General features: G+C 34.7%; 1 protein-coding gene across 1 annotated transcript; it reads right to left on the bottom strand.

Moving 5' to 3' along the window:
- Nucleotides 1–5,437: 5,437 nt before the first annotated feature.
- Nucleotides 5,438–15,380, bottom strand: LOC144441360 (arylsulfatase B-like). Its single transcript, XM_078130915.1, has 8 exons — nt 15,367–15,380; nt 14,935–15,130; nt 12,392–12,578; nt 10,759–10,934; nt 9,023–9,233; nt 7,923–8,172; nt 6,544–6,710; nt 5,438–6,124 (listed from the first exon to the last, which is right to left on the bottom strand). Exons 1-8 carry the CDS (start codon nt 15,378–15,380, stop codon nt 5,865–5,867), a joined length of 1,461 nt encoding a protein of 486 aa, XP_077987041.1. The 3' UTR covers nt 5,438–5,864.
- Nucleotides 15,381–15,998: the final 618 nt, after the last annotated feature.

Below are 15,998 nucleotides of genomic sequence, written 5' to 3'. Positions count from 1 at the left end.
TGAGTGTTATGGCTTATATCTTTATGGTATTTACATGAAAGTGTGTGTTAATCTTATTATATCAATGTAATGCATATTACCTAGTATCATCGAAATAAATAATAATGATCTTTATTTACACTGGACAGTATATATATAAACACTTGTCTCCCAAGAAGTCCAGTGAGGGCCATCCCTTATGGGTTCAGTGTTAATGCAGGAGGAGACCGGAGTACCCGGGGAAACCTGCATTGTTCGGTACAGTCAAATTGAATGACACTCTTCTTACTTACAGCGTGGTAAATTTAATCAAACCCTGAATGGGGTTCAAACCCCAACTGAAATGGTAAGAGACAAGTGGTTTAACCACTCGGCCACTGACAACCCCGACAATTTCTTTATTTTCTGTATTTAAATATATACAAGACAGAGGTCCTAAGGCCAGCATTGTTTGTTTTGGGATATTTAGAAATGCCTTAAATGTAGTGTATGTCAGAACATAATTTATAGTTCATTCTTTTTAAGAGGAGAATGAATTGAATCAGAAGACAATATACCTTGGCTTGTGAGAATCAATTAGTTACGTACATATGACATAGTTTCATGAGTGATTGCATGGTTTCTATCATTGAATTAGCATCATTAGTAAGCTTGCAGTCAAGTAGATTTTTACAATTCAAGTCTTAAGTTTGAAAACTGAGTATTGTGGAAAAAAAGGAAAGTAAAAAAAGTTGAAAAGATAAAACCTGAAAAAAATTTAAAAAATCATAAAAGTATAACTAAAAAAACAGTGGCAGTCAGTATAAAGCTACGGCAGTTACATACAGGATATTTTGAATTTACATGTTTTTATATATATATATATATACATCCAAGGTTTAGCTTAAAAGGGATTATCAGTTGTTTTTCGTTATGCTTAATTTCTACTTATTTAGTGTTTGATGTTGTGGACAGTTTGGGCTTACACAGTTTTCAAAAAATGTGTATTAATGCTGTACATGATTTAGAAGTAGTCTTTGTAGCAGCCATACATTTAATGTCTATTTTCGTTTTCTTTTTAGTTTGGTGTGTGACTGTTATAGATGTGTCAGGATGCCAACAACATATTAACCAGAATATTACATTCTTTACTAGCAATGCAATAGATGTGATCTACACTATATGCTACATACATTGAATCATACAATATTACAGCTAATTATTATACTACAAATATGATAAGTATATTAGTTTTTATTATATAATAATCATAAACAATCATATGGACAGTAAGATTTGCATGATTTGGTTAGGGATCATAGAAAACATTGTGTCCATTTAGTAGTTTTGTTGCTTTGTATTTTTTGGTAGTGGTAAGAATTTTTTTGTCTACATTTTATCTTTGGTATTATAGATTTAAAAATTGAAGTTATTTTCAATTTCATATCTTTGTACATTACAGTATATGTTAAACCTGGTATACAAGTATAAGTGTTTTTGAAGATTTCGTGTTATCCCAGTGATGAACAAGTAAATTGCAAACAAAGGGGCAAAAAGAACAGAGCTAAGATTAAAATCCTTAAAGGAAACACTTAGTCCTCTTTTTGCTCAAATGGTAATTGTTCATACCACCAGCCCCTGGGAGAAAGAGGGTTGATTATAGAAATATTCATGAGGGTAAATTTGGTACATACAAATACATGTATGTTACTAGGATAATATACTACAGTAATGGTATTTTGTAGAGTAATGTCATATTATTGTAATGCATGTTTTAGAGGTGTATTATATGGGAAGTACCATAGATATAAGATTGTGCAATTGTTAGGGATACTTGTCTGCATACATTGTACTGTAATATAACTAAAAGTCAATTATATAACTAAAACAAAATGGACAAGTCTTGCCGTTAATTGCTATGTGATTGTCTTCTCTGCCTATTATCTCAGTGTAACAACACACATTGAATGTTTTTGAATACAAACCAAAACCAAAAAGAATGTTGGTTTGTAGGTAGGAGTTTTTGAACGTTCTTTTGAACATAGAATATTTTAAAGTGGTCATATGGATGAGAATTAGGGTAATTATTTTGGATTTTTAATTTTAAATTTTTTTATCATGGCTTCCTACTTGAAAAAAAAACAAACAATGTGAAACAGCATATGCCAAGTCCTTGTTTGTATCTCAATACATGGCAAAAGATTAATACATGTGTAAGAAGTTTGTTATTGTATGTACAATAACAAACTTTTTGCACACTTTTTAGCTTTTTGCAATGTATTGAGTTAAAAACACAGACTTGGTCAATGTTGTTTCACATTGTTTTTTTTCAAGTAGGAAAACATAGTAGAATAGTTTTATGAATAAAACATCCTTAATAAATACCAATTTGTCATCCATATGGCCACTTTAAAAGTAAAAAAAAAGTGAAAACATAAATGCAAGAAATATATAACATTCTTACACAAAAATATTGCTTTGCCCTTAGCACTGTTGAACAGCAAAGTTACAAAGACGTCTTATGGTGTATGTATGTGTTGTTATGCCGTACATTCATATACATAAACTGGATTTTCTTAGTAAATTATAGCATAGGCAAAATGAGCGATATTTTAAAGTGATAATTACTACCACTAATTTAGATTTCAGCTGAGTCTGTTAAATAGAACAGGGATCAGCACAACTACAGTATGATGCTGGAAAGAACTAGATACTAGGTCTTGAAAGAAGTGGATTGAGTTTGGCAATGATACAACACATCACAAATTGGTCCAAATTGAAAGGCACTCTATTTCGACTATTCACAGATAGTCTTCATCAGGGTTAGGTTGAAACAGATAACGTTAGCCATTCACAATATTGAAAACCTTTTTTTCTTGTAAAGAGCATTTTTATTGGAATAAGTTGTGTTGCCTAGTGTCATTGCTAAACTTAGCTTTAATGCTTAGCCATTCAATATCATCATTTCAACCCATTAAATAATTTGACAGGTACTTGTTTTCGATGTACTGTTCAATAATTTGTATGCGTAAATACATGTTTAAAGTATTCTAGTTCTTTGTAACAGGTTATGTTAATAATCTTTTCATGAATCTGCACCCACAAAACATGTTAGCCGCAGTATGTTGCTAAACAATAAAGCCAGAATTACTTCATTGCTGGATATCAAGACTTAACAAAAGTACATCAGGTCTTTTCCAAAATGCAGACAAGTATGTACACATTTTGCATGATTAATGTATACATGTAGCTCAAAAGATAGGATATTGTAGACATTCGTCTATAGATATGGTGATGATTGTTGGTGTACATACTCTGGAGGTTTGTAGCTTTATATACTTTTGGGACTTCATCACGATAAGTGACATGATTGCATATGTTTTCATTTGATGAACATTGAATATTGTTCTGTTGAAACATACCTCCCCCCTCCATATTATACCTTATAGCAATTCACTATAATCGTGTCTTTCGGAAAAGTATTTACACCATATTCACCTATCCCAAAGTATTTTCTTGTCGACATGCCATTCACATGGGATCCTGTGCATGTGAAAATGAAAGTCAAAAACAAATTTTTGATAAACACTCAACTTCACAATTAGTGTATTTACCAGGTTTAAACAATACAATAGCTATATACGTAATATACGTTTAATAACATTGCAAGAAACAAAGTTGTTACTTATAAGTGACTAGATAAAGTAAACGCTTTGTTTACTGTGGTTTGCTGAAAATGTGTAACTTGGGAAATGTGTCTCGTTTTGAGAAAGAAAGCTTTCTTTTTTGTTTGTTTGTTTGTTTGTTTGAAATAATTTAACTAGCACATTATTACCACTAAATTTTGTTCAGAGTTGTCATACAGTTTGACCACAAAACTAGGCCTGTTCAAAAAAGGAACAAAGGCCCACATGTAAGACAGATTTTCCAATTGTTACAATTTTTCAGCAACCAAAATTTTGTCTGAACTTTATTTCAGCCATTCCTTATAATCAGATAGAAGTTGGGTATTCATATATGCCATTCTATTATCTTTTTTTCCTTATGTTGAAGTACTAACCAAGTTGGGTATTCATATATGCCATTCTATTATCTTAGGTTTTTCCTTATGTTGAAGTGACAGTTCACTTAATTACTAACCAAGAAGTCATACTCATTTAAGTAAGATTAGACAATCAAAAAAGTGTCAATCAAAAATGACATTTCTGCAGGATTTATGAGATGATCTAATCAGTTTACTGATTGAAGTGTGTTAATGTTAATATCTTGTGTTCAGCACAGACTGAATTTTCCAGTTTATTACATACAGGGCAGAAGTACATCAGGCCACAATCCATGTACCAAATGTTGAATGACACTGAATAAACAAAACTTTAAAGGAGTTTGAAGATATTTTTTTTGAAGAATTGATCTTGTTTCAAGCTTTTATGATCTGTAGTGTAGTAATCGTTTATCTGTTATCATAGCTACACACATTTGAATGGTATATCCTAAATATATTGTACATTCATTTTGCTGAACATGTTACTCAGTGTAACCTTATATGTTCATGCATAATGGTCAATATAATTGTATTGTAGATTTATTGTGAGTTACTGAAAATAAAGGTGTTGGTTGAGAAACATAATTTTACTTTAGGACCTATATTTTATGAAGCTGAATTTCTTATGAAATAATGTCATCTCTCATCCTTGGCTCTGTGTCGGTCTGTCTGTACATCTACATCTCTCATCCTCAGCTTCATGTGTCAATCTGTCTGTAGACACATGTATAATGTGTGTGTGTGTGTGTGTGTGTGCTCAGATTCTTATAGTGGTCCGAGGTGTGTGTGTGTGTGTTACTTGGTTACTTGTCACAAAGTTTACGTACACATGCCACTATTTGCCCATGTACTGATACTGCATGGTTGTGAGTCTGCATTGTGTGTGTGTGTGTGTGTGTGTGTGTGTAAAATGGCATACAATCCTAAATCATTTGGCGTACTATTAGACCTATATATATTAACGTTTAGTTTCTGGTTATTTCAATGTGACAAGATCACTGATATGCACATTAGGTTGAAAATGTGATTTTTAAAACAAAACTTCTAGACTGATTAGTTTAACAGTTTATGGGGATTTCCCTAAGTATCTACATGATCTAATTCTTGATGTGGAAATAAGGTACATATCTAAAATATGATTTTTGGTCAATTGAAGTCCTAACCTAGCCAGGTAATCTATTTATCTCAACGCTGGTAACGTAAAATGGAAGATAACTTACTCATATGATTTTGATTGTATACATTTAGCTATCTATATGGCCAAAAACAAACTGAATACATGAATTATATCATAGACCCTACACGACATGATTATATACAGTCAACAATATTGAATATTGAAACTGAAATTAAATCAATTTAAAAAGACATTATAAATATTTATTCTTCCAATCTGTAATGGCTGCACATCTGATGCTGAGAAGAAGCCAATAACACAGAGAACATGTGGAAAACAAAGGAAAACATAACTACCTGAGCTAGACATCATATGAAAAATACATATCTAATATAATAAAATACCTTCCCCACCTATTCAAAAGTTGGGCGTTATCGGAACTACACAATATTTTGGTTTATAGGCCTTACCAACATTTGAAATGGAAAAAAAAAACATTTAAAGATTACGAGGCAAAATATCTTCCAGGGGACTGGTACCAATCTACATTACACAGTATAGACCATTGCTAGATGGCTGACCTTCCGATCACCACGAATTAGGTAATGTCACAACTACAATCAATCTCACAGTCCTAAACATCTAAATATTCTGATCATCATCTAGTGGTCATTTACACATATCACAGTTTGTCCGCCTGACGCTGTCCACTTCCACCCAACGAAAACCATTCATTTTCCCATCCAGTTATTCCCACGGTGTCCATGCCATGGATTTCATAAAGGGGTGCCCACGTCGTTCAATCACAGTGGTTGGTGGTTGAACGGCAGTGGTGATATTATGGTACTGAAGTCTTTCCAATAGTCTATGTACAATGTCCGGTCTAAAGTAGGCGATATCGTTATTTTCCAACGGATCATTGAAAATATTATACAACATAACATGCTTCCCCGTACCTTCTATTCTTGCGTTTCCCAACTCGGGAGGCATAATACACAGAGGATCACCTGAACATCACATAAAATAAACAAAGGATAGTAAAATTACGCATACAATGATGGAATTGTACACAATTCGTTGTTACGTAATTGTGAGGCTGTCCGTGGAGCTTTTTGTCTGTAAACTTGATATAAGACACTATTGACAGGAAACCACAAACTAAAATCGTTGAGAAAAATGTTCCTTTCTGATAGTCTACCGCAGTTGTCTAACTTTCACTTTACCGTATTTTAGACAACTGCTGTAGACTATCATAAAGGAACATTTTTCTCGACGATTTTAGTTTGTGGTTCCCTGTCAATAGTGTATGATATATATATATATATATATATATATATATATATATATATATATATATATATATATATATATATATATATATATATATATATATGCCCAGTTACAAAAATGAAAATATAGTGATCACCTTTTAATCCTGTAAGCAATTTCCAATTACCCATGCGAATTGATGCAGAAAGGCGAATATCAAATGAAGTATATGTCGAAAAGGGGTAGTCAGCTGGTATACGATTCAGATCCTGCAAAGGGTCAATAGAGTGTACTATTTCCTTCCTTGGCGAAGGCTTTCCAGCACTGGAAGAAGATATCATCAAATGTGAGATTCAGTCATCTGTTTTCGTTTTGGATAAGAAAGGATATGCACGTCTATTTCGTCTTTGGTAGGGGTACAGGTGGAGGAGGGCCGGGAGTGTTGGTAGGGTGTGATATTTTATCAATCAGTGGAGATAGACATATTTTAGAAATTGAATTAATGTAGGGTCACATTTTATTTTCACTCTTTGTATTATCTTTGCATTTTTTTGTGATTTTGGTGTCCCGCCACTGCTACCAGTTTCACATATTCTACTGCTGCCAGATCCCACTACTGCCACCACTGTATCAGAACATGTCAGTCAAATCACTGATGACAACCTGCTGTGAATCAGTTTGAAGCTGTGGTGTGACAAGAGGGCAGTAGGTCTCAGTGATATTTATAGTATCATGGCTCTGTGCCAGTTCAATAGGTTTACCAGAACACTGGGAAAAAGTCCCATGTTATCAAGTTAAACTGGTTGTGAGACATAAAGTAATGAAAGGGGTACAGTGTGGTAAAATATTGGGAATCGAGCAGGGACCTAGACTTTGGTCCAGACAATGTAGGTAGTGTGCCCAACTAGTTTTCGGGAGTTCTGGCCTTCAGTTCTGCCAATTATATACAGACACAGAAATTAATTAATTAATGCAGTGTCGTCACATAGATTCAGTGACCTTTAAAATTATTAATGTGGTGGCAGCGGTGGGATTAGGTTCTTATCATTGACTCTAAGACTCGTGGCCCTCTTCACATCTGACTGCATTTTGACACAGTCATGTATTTGAAATATTTGGACTGGGTGGAGGGTCGTGCTTTGGACAAAGGAAATAGACATTCCGAAATATACTTTTTCTCTTATGCCTATGCTCTTTCAAATCTAGAGCTTAACTATGTTACCACGACAACCTTCACAAACGACTTAATTCGCAAAATATCAAAATTTATAATCAAGTTTAACTATACATAATTCTTTCTTTACAGTATTTACTTGAGCAAGCACAATTTTTTATGCATTGTTACCATGAAAATTAGTATGGTGACACCCCCTCCACATTTTCAGCACACTATTACAAAGTATAAATGTTGCAAGAATATTTTTGCAATTTTTTGGTACTACAGACCAACAGACAAACAGACAGACAAACAGACAGACAGACAGACAGACAGACAGACAGACAGACAGACAGACAGACAGACAGACAGACACTAACCTGATTGTTTCCCATTGGTTAAAGGAATCAAGTGGCTTAGTGCCCACCACGGTTCCTCCAGCCAGGTGCACAAACGTTGCAAACCAATCACCAACGTACAGAAGTTCTTTATTCTCAGTACCACGTACATGTGGTTTTAACAAGGGACTATCCACACAACAGACACCTCTCACTCCTCCCTCATAGAGACCGCCTTTTTTCCCTCTTAATGGCCAGTTGCTTGCTCCAAAACTACTAGCGCCACCATTGTCTGGGAAAAGAGGGGAAGTGAGGTGGGTGTAGTGGTGGTGGCAGAGTAGGATTAAAAAAAGAAAATATTCTGTGAAAAATAGCTATCGTAATCATAACATACAACTGTACGTAATCAGCAGTAATCTGTTTGATACCATGCTCTTAGACGCAGCAGAAGGATGCAATAACTCGGGGGACCAGTCATTTTAACTGGTAGCCTGAGTGCTTTAGGTGAACAAAGCCAAAGTGATTCACCTCCCAGTAAAGACCGCATCCAAAGTGACCGCCCACTGCCAAATGCATGTATTTTATGTATTATAGCTGACTGCTGTATATATACAGTATGCATGTTTAATGGTGTGATCGGATTTTCGTTTCTGAATATTTTCAAAGTATTATTTTCAAAAAAAACATAAACGACTTTGTTCACACTTTTCTTTTTCCTGTTGTAATTTAGATTCCTTAATGATATATGTCGTTCCTGAAAGTATGCGGACAACATCGATATCCACAAGGTAATACCAAAGCAAAGTCACTTGTACGCAAAGAGACAATTCGTGTATATCCTGGTACAAAATAATAGCGTCATTAACTATTTTATAAAAGTCTAAGAATCTCCTCCCCTGGATATCGCGAAATTATCTAAGGGGGTAGAGTGGTGGTTGGGGGATTTGTTAATGAATATTCATTTAGATATTAAAGTAGGACTGATTGCTCTATTACTGTATGCTAGGACATCCACAGATTGACAATTAGCTTCCAAATAACTCTATGTTGCAGAATTTACCGAAACATAAATAAAACAGAATAAGCATGAAATAAATAAATAAAATTGCAATTAAAAAGAAGTCCAGTTACAAGTAACATACCTGTTGAGAATACAATGACACTGTTGTCAAGGAGACCTTTCTCTCTTAACGTGTCGGTGACGTTGCCAATAGCGTCATCCATACACGTCGTCATTGCAGCGTAGATTCGTCGATCGTCATCATGAATTTTGTCTCGATATATGTCTTCGTATTCCCTCGGTACCTCTAAAGGAGCATGGACCGCTTGAAAAGATAAGTACAGGAACAAGGGCTACAGGAAGTACAGAAATGGAATACGGTCATTTGTAAAAGAAGGGTTTTGGGATTGTATGCCCGGTACGGGAGGATTATGTTATGGTGATATGTGTGTGTGTGTGTGTGTGTGTGTGTGTGTGTTTGTGTGTGTGTGTGTCTGTCTGTCTGTCTGTCTGTCTGTCTGTATGTATGTATGTATGTATGTATGTATGTATGTATGTATGTATGGATGGATGGATGTATGGATGTATCGATGTATGTCTACCTGTCTGTCTGTCTGTCTGTTATTAATTTGTCTTTAACCGCTAGAATGCATTAACCTGGAATATTATTGAAAGACCTATTAAGATAATCATCATTCATCATTTGGAATTTTATATTTTGTGGCGCATTATTATTCAGTAACAATCTTTTTTGTGGTAATTTAAATCAGTCCTTTACTTTTAAATTTGTAAATTCATTTCCTAGTTTTCAAGTTAGTTTATCTTTAAGCTATTTCCCGTTTCTCCATTTACCAATTGCTAATTTATTTTCTGTCTTTGCCTACTGTGTATATGTTTTCAAAGTGTTCAAGGTGAGTAACGAAAGGGAGATACCTAATGAGACTCATGTGTAAAAAGTTTCGTTTATGCAAATTAGGGTGATTAGTATGGATGGATTGTACTCTCAACAAATATTTAGTTCTACAAATTTCCAGTACAAAATATGAATGCTGAATTCCATCTCATTTTATTACAATAATATGTATACATATTTATTAAAGCCTAGCTAGCTCGATAAATCTGCAACATACTACGCCATAATCTGATTATAGGCGCAAATCTTTAGAATAACTCGTGTTGGTAAGAGACGCACGTACTAAAATTGTGACAGCAACATTTTAAAGCAGTGCTTATGCGCTCACTTTTAAATCGAAATATTGGCATAAATTTTGAGAGAAAACAACTCTACTCTTCCAGTCTCAAACAAAGTTGAAATGTCTCACAAATTACCAACCAGACGTAAATTAAATGCCTTCCGGAAGGATTGTTATTCGTATAACCTTCATCATCATCATCATCATCATCATCATCATCATCATCATCATCATCATCATCATCATCATCATCATCATCATCATCATCTCATATACCAAATTATATGACATTTTGCAGCATGTGTTAAAGAACACACATGTTTTGTCACTGTTAATGTATGCACCATGTCATATGGAATTTGAAGCATGCTTTATGGTATTACCTGAATACTAAAAACCATTAAGTATGCAAATGATCATTACATATGAAAGTCACACCATCAAGCCATATCGGACACATGTGCTTTGCTATCATCGAGCCATGTATCAAATTATATGAAATTAGACGCTCACGTCCTTACGATATTGCCTACTTACCAAAAAAAATATTTTATTATGCAAATAACTTATTGAAATAAAAGGCTACATCAACAGCTATATGACACTTGAATGTTGTCGTCCTCAATGCATGTAGAAGTGCGACATGTCAACAAGGGTGTACGTATAAAAGTAACTTTTAACTCACAGTTTTATTGTCGTGATTTCGTATGATTTCTTGTGCCCTCTTTGCATACATCATTGTGGAGTATTGGCCCTGGTACTGTGGTCCGACCATTTCATCATCATCTCGCAGGTCCCAGCATGGGTTGCTAAAAAGAGATCGTATGTGATCGAAATACGATCCTCCGGCTAGGTAGAAACCTATATTTGTTTAAAGTTAGAATACAATGATTTAATACCTAAGGTGATATCATGTTACAAACAGCTAAATGGTCATATGACAAGCTAGTCACAATGCTCAAATGGCAAAGCTTGCAAACATTAGTAGATATAGCTTATTCACAACTTGCTTACAACTTTGATAGGCTGTCATTCGGAGATTAGTACATGTATTTTAGAAGCGTAGATAGTGTACAGTTGTGAACTATTCCTTAGGCCAAATAAAAAAGTGTGTTTCCGATAACTCTTCCGACCCTTGTTTAAGCCCTTAAGCATGTTTTTGCATGCAAAAAGGTCAAATGGTAACAATTTGCTTCTATTCCATGTACACCTTCATGCCTTTGCCTCATCTGTTGTCACTTTTTTAAAATATTGTATTCCAGAGAGAAACAGGTCTTTTTAGACTATAACAGTACAGTTTGCGTAACGTGTTCGTCTACTTAGCTTATTATCATCTTCATTTACTTCTTTTACACCTCATCAAATTCTCTCATAAGTATTGTGACTGATGAGTATCTTATGTTGGGGTCAAAGCGACTTTTAAAATTTAATGTAAAATAAAATAAAATTCCTCCAAACTACCTACCCTATTTTCTGAAGTCAAGTTATCGGAAACAAACGGTTTTTTTCCTTTATTTTGCCATAGCACATTCCCATTGCGATTAAATGTATATTAGAAAATTGCCCTCGCAAAAACTAACCTCGCAAAAACTAAATAGGCCAGCTAACCTTTAATCGTTGAATATTATGATACATTTCTCCATACATTTGGTGTTGCAGCTGTAAACATCACGAGCCAAATATAACTGGTGATGTTTACAGCTGCCACCCGAAAGAGCGTGGAGGTTTATCCGACAATGCAATGATTACACGTTCGAGTTCATATATTAACTAATGGCAGGGTTACTACGCATGCTCATAAAATACATGTACATTCTAAACTGTAGTTCAACCGTCTCAGTGGCTAGTTATACTGAACTGCTAAATTTCCGAATTTAGTTTTCAGTTTGGTACACATTGTGGTCTTTTACGACAGCTCCCGAACACGCTTTTGATGTCGGGCAATTTATTTTGGCAATGCCTCAATATGCCAGGCTTGCAACAAGTGGACGTTCAAGCCACAGAAGCTGCCAACGTGAATGACTTTAGACAGGCCACACTCAAGCAGCCTGACACATGTTAGCTATTGATATGCCTGAAAATATGTGTGTTGTGATGATGAATATAATAACTGACGACGATCTTATTCTAAGATCAGGGTAGCATGTGTTGATATTAGTATTAGGCACAGCTGTTTTACCTTTATGTTAGGCCTCCACGCACAGAGTGTACATGTACAGGATTGTCTGTTTCCTAAAGTTGATTTACCGTCTTTCAAATTGTGTAATGTTGGCGGAATCTGTGTATTTATGTCACAAGTACTAGTGTTAGAAACTTACCAAAGAATGTATCAAATCCTCGATGGTTTGGTGTACATTCCCATTTATAAAAACCAAGATGCCATTTCCCAACCATATGGGTGGCATAACCACTTTCTTTCATCTTCTGAGGAAGAAGTACTTCGTCCAATGGAAGACATCTACGTTCCCTAGCTGTCAGTACTTTATGCTGCATTCCCGTACTAATCTATGAAAAAAAGATGATTTAGTCAGAACCATTATATATATATACTAAATGGAAAGGAAATCTTTTGAATTGATTTATGATTAGAATGATACATCCCCAGCGTTCCAGTTATTTGTTGAAACGTTCAGTGCCATGTAGACAACTCTGCGAAATGAATGAAATTTGAGTTGCACCCCCCCCCCCCCCACTTGCCCTATCCATGAAAAGTATTATTATAATAATGTGTTAACTAACTAACTAACTAACTAACTATGAAATGTATTAACTAACTAACTAACTAACTAACTAACTAACTAACTAATTAACTATGATATGTATTTATTCACTAACTAACTAACTAACTAACTAACTAACTAACTAACTAACTATGATATGTATTCACTAACACACTAACTATGAAATGTATAAGTATAAACACTATTTGGACAGCATTCCCAAATACTACTTTGTTCAGTCAAGGACATTACATTCGATATTTGAGTAGCAAACCCTTTAGGTAACGAGTATTTTTCGACTGAGTGACAAAATATAGTGAGGAATAATATACAATATATGAAATGTCTTCAAAATGATATTGGTGACGTATTTGTAGTCAGTGGAATCATACGAAGAGCATTATGACATAACACTGACATTGATATCATGGGATTATATATTTACCATCTAATTTAAGATGAATTTATCTATTTTGATAAATTTGAATCAGGATTTACAAGTATTATAACGCTTCTCATATATTCTCCATTGCGTATCAAGCATCCGACGACGTACACAAATTATGTAATCACGTGACTTTCATTTTGATCTGGCGAGGTTAAGTTTACGATTGGCAGGTTATGTTGTACTCTGGTTTCTGAGCCTATCGGATGAAACCTTGCAATATATTTCAATTTAGACTGAAAATATTAGTAAAATTTGTTTCAATGGGACGACCTGAGTCTGCCTTTAGTCCTCATTTATATTCGTCACATTCTGGGATTTGGGGCGTTTGGAACTCTTACATCCCCTACCGCCGTGGCTGAGAGCGTTACACACACAAATTGTCATCTATCATCGACATTTTGACGGTATGATTAAATTTAAAATATGTTACTTCTCCATATGAAACTCAAACCACCCAAGGATGTATGTACATGTAAAATAATGTGTGCATTTATCAGTTTTGAAAGTACATAGTTATTACGAATAATGTCATCGTAGTAGAATGACATTATTCATTCTGAATATTTGAGAGGAAAAAAGTTCGGTAGGGATCAAGCATGACTCGACTGCGTTGATTCATATTTTTTATCTGTCCGATCCTGACGTCAGACTTTATGTGGTACTGCATGAAAAAGTATTTTATTGATTCCAAGACCGTCTACATTTCCGCAACAAACATAAGAAATGATTTTGATGAATAGATAAAAAAATATATATATTTTATGTAAACCTGGTTCATAATTGTGAAATTTTTCAGAATATTTTAGTCTCATTATTTTTCATACTGCAAAGAAAAAATGTAACCTTTGTTTTATAGTTTCATGATGGTTGATTTCATTTTTTTTAAATCTCATTTATCGTAAAATGTTTGTTACAGTAAAGCCCACTCCCGATCCTTCAGATCCACTGTTGCAAATACTTCATCAGTCTAATGTCTTCTGCATTCTCCCGCTCCTCTTGTTGTTCAATATTGTTGCATAATTTTTGCATCTGTCACGTATATTTGTATTTTAAATCTGTATGTGTTACATTTCAATTGCACGAAACTCTTATAATGGGCGAACTGCCGTTTATAAATAAATAAATAAATATATATATAAACAGTATTAGCGGAAGATTATTTCAACAGTACACATAGAACAATGTAATGTTATTTTAATCCAGTAATGTTCGCATGTAAAGTCTGTAATTTCAATACATATCATGCTCTCGGGGGCTTTTCGTGTATCAGGTTGTCAACGAATTATCTCAGCGATAGGATAAATTGACCAGTTTCATATTAACAGTTTCCCAAGGCGTGTGGAAATCAATAAAGTCAATATTTGTTCTAGGTTTTGCAAGGTTTAAATTTTATTTGTTGCCATTGAGGAGCAATTAAACCCTACCATTCGATATAGACGTGTTTCGGTACATTTTCTTTTATGTGAAGTTGAACTCATTGGAGGCACATACTTCCTGTAAGTTGTTCTAATTTCTATATTAAATAAATAAATAAATAAATAAGTAAGTAAATAAATAAATAAATAAATAAATAAATAAATCAGAACTTGGAGATTGAGATGGATCCCCTCCACACACACACACACACACACACACACACACACACACACACACACACACACACACACAATTTCAACACACACGTAAATATTACCTGGTTCCGTCCAGTCATCAATACCGCTCTCGTTGGCGTACACAGTGGTGTCACATAGTAGTTTTCGAGTTTGACTCCTTTGGCTGCAAGTCTGTCAATATTCGGTGTTTGTATGATGGAATCGTGGTATCCGACATCGTGCCAGCCAAGATCATCGGCAAGAATGAAAATAATATGGGGTTTTGTCTGTCCGAAACTCAAAGTAATTGAGCACAGAAAGAAAACCGCACTAAACACTAGGTGTAAAAAACTTGATGCTTGCGGTTGCATTTTGCATGCAGGCCAACAACTATGCACTCTTCCTAATGATTGATGACGTAAACCACAGTGTGTTCTGGGTAGCAGAAAGGCAAGCTGACTCCGGGAATATAAAAAAGGCGACTTTTTTGGTATGCTGTTATAAACACCATAAGCTTAGTGCCATAGTCATACCTTATAACCGTCATAATCGTGCTATAGCAGCTTGCCTGACTGCGGCGAGGATAATTGCCATAATACATCGTCTTCATATAGCCTTCGGTGATAGGCTTAGAGCGTATCACGTGGTATGGACTATTGACCCATAGCGATAAATTTGCATATAGGGGTTCTAGTCGCGTTCTTTTTTCCCTAGGAAAATAATCATGTAGCATGGAAGCCTTATCGGGGATTTACTTTGACTATGAAAAGAATACAATGTACCTGAGCATATGATGTGTTATAAACACTTATTGCTTGGCCTTATTCTTGCACTAGTAGATGATACATCATATTACAGACAGTTGTCAATACCTGTACTAAAATATGTGGAACTGAATGTAAAAGCATGAAATCATTATATGGAAAACGAGCACTTGTTAAAGCCACAAAAATTACCAATGACCCTTCCCATGCCTTAGTTCAGTATTTTGAGATGCTTCCCTCGGGTCGCAGGTATCGAATTTTATCCTTGAGAACACGTCGTGCTCGGCTCAGTTACGTACCTTCTGCCATCAGAATACTTAACCAGAGAATGTAAGAAGTAAAGGAATGTGAATGTTTTTATGTAGTCTTTTACACAGTTTTTATTGTCTTCGTACTTTTGT

This window comes from Glandiceps talaboti, chromosome 10 (assembly GCF_964340395.1).
Source record: "Glandiceps talaboti chromosome 10, keGlaTala1.1, whole genome shotgun sequence".
Classification (NCBI taxonomy): Eukaryota; Metazoa; Hemichordata; class Enteropneusta; family Spengelidae; genus Glandiceps; species Glandiceps talaboti.
This window is presented reverse-complemented; position numbering and strand designations above follow the sequence as displayed.